This window comes from Cavia porcellus, unplaced genomic scaffold (assembly GCF_034190915.1).
Source record: "Cavia porcellus strain 051 isolate PalLab524CR breed Dunkin Hartley unplaced genomic scaffold, mCavPor4.1 scaffold_15, whole genome shotgun sequence".
Classification (NCBI taxonomy): domain Eukaryota; kingdom Metazoa; phylum Chordata; class Mammalia; order Rodentia; family Caviidae; genus Cavia; species Cavia porcellus.
In genome coordinates this window covers 20,136,645-20,143,102 of record NW_026947498.1, presented here as the reverse complement: position 1 = coordinate 20,143,102, position 6,458 = coordinate 20,136,645, and the positions used below count along the sequence as shown (strand labels likewise).

The 6,458-nt window shown below is 33.7% G+C and overlaps 1 protein-coding gene across 1 annotated transcript in view; it reads right to left on the bottom strand.

Annotated features, from left to right (window-relative positions):
• Positions 1-1,810: 1,810 nt before the first annotated feature.
• The window catches only part of Tmprss15 (transmembrane serine protease 15), a 111,961-nt gene continuing 107,313 nt past the window's right edge, over positions 1,811-6,458 (bottom strand). The window contains exons 23-24 of the mRNA XM_003469310.4: positions 6,238-6,377; positions 1,811-2,137 (exon numbers count right to left, since the gene is read on the bottom strand). Coding sequence (XP_003469358.1) covers positions 1,982-2,137; positions 6,238-6,377 — 296 coding nt within the window. The 3' untranslated portion in view covers positions 1,811-1,981. The remainder of the gene's footprint in view (positions 2,138-6,237; positions 6,378-6,458) is intronic.

Below are 6,458 nucleotides of genomic sequence, written 5' to 3'. Positions count from 1 at the left end.
TTTCAGGCTGAATCAGAACTGAATCCTAAGAGAGAGAATGAGCAGTTGGATTCTCAGCTTACGTCTAGTTCCATCTACCCCTTTGGCTTCCCAATGTTCTGGGTACACGAGCTACTCTGATTTGCATCTCTCCTTGCAATCTACCACCATGTGAGTCCTGCTTCAGTAAGGACTTGATGAAGGGGAAACTAGACTTTCCTTTTTGTCTGTACCACCTGGGTTTATGACAACTACAAAGGAACAGCAGCAACACAATGGAGAAAGGATTTGATTTTGCCTTTTGTCTTCATTCAGATGTTGATAACACCTCTGGTATCCCTGACTAAACCCATAAGTGAGTAAAAGGATGGGAGAATAAACTCCTTCTTTATTGGAAGGTGATAGTGATACCTTCCTAAAGGTTACGTAAAATTTTACCTGAGCTTTATAAAATGAAAATGAATATAAAGTTTGTCTGCTTCGTTTGTATTTTCAGGAAACATTTTTAATATAAATGTAGATACTATATGGAAAATGTAGATACAATATGGAAGAATCTTCAAGTCTTAGACACACAACCAGTATACTCTACCCTTGTTGCTCCATTCTTCTGTTTAGAATGGGTTATTGGAAAGCAAGAAGAATGTGTTCAGGGATTTCTGAGTTTTGTTTGAAGAACAAATCCCACAAAACTGGGAATTTGTACCCTTCACTTTGCCACACTCTTTAGAGAACAATGCTTCCCTTTCTCGATCTGTTGCCCAATGAGCACCTTTAGGTACTGCAACTCATGATTCTCCACCATCCACTTTTCCTGCACTTGCAGGATCACCTGCACCAGCCCAACAGAGTCTTAAATGCATTGATAATTCCCATGGAGTTCAAGTCTCCTTTCTTCCTTAACACCAGTCTGTACTAATTGGTCCCTTCTTTAAACTTCTCTGAATCTCACTGTGTATTATATTTGCTCACAGAGGAAAGTGTGTTTTCCATTCAGGAGGTATGAGGACTTTCTCCCACAGAGCCTGTCTTACCATGCATTCTGTGTGGTAAGCTAAGTGCAAGTTTTTAGTTACTCTGGAAATGATTCAAGGAATTAAAGAAGTGAAGCAAATTCATTTATTACACATTTTTTGGCCTTCCAAAAGGCAATTCAGCTGTGTCTAAGTAAGTTTTTCACTTGTGAGAAATATTTGCTGTAATAAATAAAAACTGAGGAAAATGTTTCTAATAGTTGTATTTCTTTGCTTTATTTGATTATTTTCATATCTTAAAAATATGAGCTTGAAATAATTGGAAAGTGTGAATAATCCAGATAAAACGAGGAGCCAGGTAGAATGACAATATATGTTAACTTATTTTTTGGTTTGATGCTAAGGAGTTATACATAAGCTGTGTGTATTTACTCTAAAGCTTCATCTGAGAGCAGTATTCAATCGGTCATGTCCCAACGAGGTTTGTGATATGAACTCAAAAATATTTTTATGAGCCAGGAATATAACACCTTTATGCCCAATTTAAATGGATTTAGGAAAAATGCATTTAGATGACAAAAAAGCAAGAATAACACTGATATTCTAATAATACCAAAGTAAACGGAAGTCAGATGATGTATAGTACTTTATTCAAATAATGATATATTTTGGGAGACATGATTTATTGCAACTCCTAACATTTCTCAACTCATTAAAATCCACCATGAGTATTTAAAGTAATATCCTTTTAAATAGCTGAAAATGGTAAAGTGGTTAAAGACAAATGAAATGATATCTGTTAAAATACAGTCATTGCCAACAAAATTGAAATGCATTTTAAAATTACTTTGTACTGCAAAAATTAATTACAATTATTTATTTTGTTCATCCCTCTTGCCCTTGTTCTTCAGTGGCTTAGGTAAAAATAAAATCTTTTAATAATTGTTTTCATAGTAGATGTTTATTTCCAGATCCTTGGAATGCAATGTGAAAAGTGGACCATGTTCATTTTTGCTTTCAAAAACACTCTAATTTAGAAAACTCTGTATCCACTGTGTGAATCTTGAGACCAAAACATACACCCCTGGGCGATTAGGTCGTGCACACTGGTATCCGAACGATGTCACACCAACAAGGAACCATCTGTTGTTTTCTTGGCACATCAGTGGTCCTCCTGAGTCTCCCTAAAGAGTGAATTACAAAGAAAGTTGTGGATATGTGGTCAATTTATTTAAGTATGTAAGAGGGTTTCTTTTTAGCAAATTAATTAAGAATATTCAGAAACATGATTTAATTGCAAGCTATCTATATATTCATTATCACTCTAGATCACTAAAAAATAACTCTTTGCTTCTCAGTAAGGAGAAGCAAAATATGCCTAACATATAACTTATAATTTAAACTTATGTATTTTCATAATGCACTTTATTAGCAAGCACTTCCTCACCTTAATTATGACACTTTAGTGGGCACTAAGAAATTCTATAAAGCACTATGAAAAACATCACATCTAAAATGCACATTAATCATCTTACTAAAGAAGATATACTCTATTTATTATGATGGTCTTTATAGACAAATTATGCCTGAGTTTGATTTTAGAAAAATAAAAAAACTGACAAATGATGTTAATTGTAGCTTTTTATCTTCTTGGGTAGAATCATTTTTGGTATTGGATAAATACAATCAGATTTGAAACCCTTAATATTTCAACTGAAATGGGCAAAAATTTTATGTAATTTGTACTCATAAGAATATGTGCCTTCATCAGAGATTTCAACTGATGGAGAAATGTTTTAATTTTCATAAATATTAATTACAGGTGATCCAATTACAGTTAATCACATAAATTTTATTTGTACATAATAACTGTTACATGATAAAAATGAAGATAATGCTAACATATACTGCCAGTATTTAATTACATAAATTGACAAATATATCTCAAATATTAATTATATGAATATTTTGAAATTAACTTTTACAATATCTATGAAAGAATTTGAAGCCTAATATACTTTGTTTGAAACCACTGATGTAAAAACATATTTCAACCTTAGACATATATTAGAAAATACACTCAGAGACTTTTTGTCTGATTATCATCTTGGGGCTTATTTATATTAAAAGGATAAAAATGTGACTCATCAAAGCACTTTAATTTTCTTTTGGGTGCAGGGGAACCTAAGCTGCAAACACATATTACCTGTATTCTAGATGTAACAAATAACTACACCTTGTTTCAAGACAGGAACTATAATGTTAAGTTTTGAATTTAAGGCCTAAGTCTGTATATGAGTTCAAAAATATTTATAGACTAGTATATATCCAAGACTTAAAATATATTAGAAATGGCTCATAAAATATTTAAAAGAAACTACAACTGCTTGAATACTTTTCCAAAGGAGTCACTTGATTCTCTTCACTTTTAATAAAAATTTTAGTAGATATGAGAGATCCAGAAATTAGCTTATATGGACAAGAATTTTAACTATACCCGGTCCGTTACAGTTGCTCATGCAGCCTGCAGACGTTATGTCTATCTGGTTGGGAGTCACTATGCACTTTCTGCCATTTCCCATCTTAACAACATCAGTTCAATTTAGTTATGTAAATTCTTGTCATAAATTTGTATTTTTTCAGGGATGATATTTCTTTCTTCCACTGTCTCAAGGATGTGTAAGTGCTACAAAAATTAAATGAATGTCCAGAAAATGAAGTGTTAACCTTAAAAATGTGTCTCCACATGGATGCTATATTTGTAAATGAAAAATCACCAGCTTCTATGAGAATGGTGTGTATATTGGTGACCATTTCTGTTTAGAACTGTGTATGAGAATCACCTGAAGGAGACAATGGTACAGACATTGTTGAGCCTAACTTCAATTTCCAATATAGCAGGTGTATCACGGGAGGAACTTGAAGATTTACACTTCTGGCATGCTCTGAGATGTTGCAGTTTGTTGGACTGGAGGCCATATTTGAAAGCCACTGGTAGAGCTCCTGGTTCTGTCAGGTAGAGGGCTTTGTATTGTCTCCTCCCTGGTGCTGCCTTTAAGTCCAGACAACTGGTTCAAATACGAAAGCTTTTGTGAAGCCAGACGATATTAAAATATTGTGAATGCTTAATAAGACAGCATTTTGAGTTGAAAAATGCCTTAAAGAACTTATTGAAGCTGGACATGAAGATATTTTTGAAATCCCACCACTCGGAGAGGCTGAGGCAGGAGGACCACTAAATTGAGCTCAGCCTGGATAACCCAGGACTTTAATGAAACTCAAACAAATAGTTTATTTTTTTTTTTGAAAAAGAGGTGATAATGAAGGCGCTGAGCTCCACATCTAGTACCAAAACAAACAAAACCAAATTCCCACTTTTAAACAATGTATTCTTACTTAATTAGTTAATTCCCTTATAAATGTAGTACTAAAGTTGAACTGAAAGAATCTTGACAATTTAGAGTATAATGCTCAATTATGGTAACAGTCAATTACACAAAGTGATTACACAAAGTATTTCCTTGTGTGAAAGATTTCTCACTTGCTAATGAGTAACATATCTAGACTGCAGAAATCAGAGCCAACTATAAGATTTCAGATATCTGGCATGAGTTAGTGGATTAATGTGACCCTAACATCAATAGTAGTGGCCATCATAATTTTTGCTTAGTGCGCAAAGTGTCTGCCACATAAAGTCCATTAACTATAATTAAAGTTGTATAGCTTATTTCCTTTCTGCACAATAGTTTCATAAATCTCCTAAATGATAATGTATCTTACTTTAAGCATACTTTGATTTTAAGAGGGAAATACAGATCCGGAGGTAAATTTTAAATAAGAAGAAAGCTATCTAGTTTGTCTTTAATATGCAAAAGTTCATCAAAGAAGAATAAAGGTAAAGTTGACCTGGAAAGTGTAACATTATTTTAAACCTTACTTTAGCTGGAGGATAAATATTTAGGATTTGTCTGTCCAAAAATGCTTGTAAAGTTATGACACATATTAGTATATAAAACAAGTTGTTCCACTTTAACACAGCAAAAGCGTATCCTCCATGATATAAATTGCTACTCCAACACATATAAATTTATTGATATGTCATGCCTTTAAGTTTAAACTAATCTAGTAGATGATGCATTAATTTTCATTAATTTTTAAATAGAGAAAACAGGCCTGAAAATTTATTTACTGTCTGTTAATATTTTTGAGTCTTTACATGGTGCCCGACTTGTATAATTCCACCAATAAATTTTAAAATCAGGCAAGCAGGAGTGGCCTGGGTATGGAGCTCATGTTTTTAATGACTATCCCATTTTTTTTTTTTTTTTTTTTGTACTGGGGATTGAATTCACAGCCATCTACTTGCAAAGCAGTCGCTTACGCCACTGAGCTAAATTCCCAGCCCAAAGACTATCCTACTTTGCACCTAAACTTTGTGATCTTAAGCTTAGCAGAACTTATTTTTTGAATGAATGTGAATTTCATGGAGCTTATAGATGGTTCATTATTTCTAGTTGGGGAAAATCAGAGATCATTATTTCTCGTTGGTAATGTATATGCAAGAGTTTTACTGTGATGGCTGCACAGATCAAAACTATTGACACCTCCAATTTATCACAATACTGGCATTCCTACATCAGCAAGTTAGCGGTTACACTTCTACAATAAAATGTAAAAGATGGTAACAATTTTCTATTAAAGAGTCCTAGATCCCCCGCAACAATGCCATGCTATTAAGTCCTTTATTTATTTCCCATTTAATTAGCTGTAAACTGACTGCAACTTGGCTTTCAGGTTGCTTTTTTGTCTACAAATGACTTCAGGTCACTGTGTACGAGGCTCATACTCTAGATTCAAAGTTGGAAACTAGTGGCTCACAGAGTAAATTGGCTCTCAGACTTATTTTGCTTGATTTCTTTTCTGTCTAAGGCATGAAATGATTGGAAATTTGAAAATAAATGTGTTTAATTAAGATACAGATTCTCTGGCTCAATCCGGGCCCACTAACCTGCAGGTTATGTTTCTGCCTTACACATTCAAATATTATGTCTCATCTCTAAAGACATTTGGTTTGTAGTGCTCATTTCTAAGAAATAGTTTTGTTTCTAATGCTCAGGCCCTCTGAGGACTAGTATGCAAATAGACAGAAAAGGACATAGCTTTATAAGAGGAGTGAAGGTAAGGAACCTGAGTGATTTCTTTACACCAAAATTTTTGTTAAATAATGAAGTGAATATATCGTAGTGCTTTCTGAATGTGTAAGATGGACATTGGACATATTTACCTGACAAGAATCTGTCCCTCCTTCTTCATAGCCTGCACATATCATATTTTGGCTAATGTTATACTCTGGCATCTGTTGCTGGCATTTCTGATTTGATTGAAGAGGAACATTAGCTTCTTGCAGGATGTCTGAAGTAGGACCTGTTCAAAATGGATAATGCCGCCAGCTAGTCAGAAGTGATCCACTTGCAGTTTTGAATGAAACACCATCAGGCTTATTTA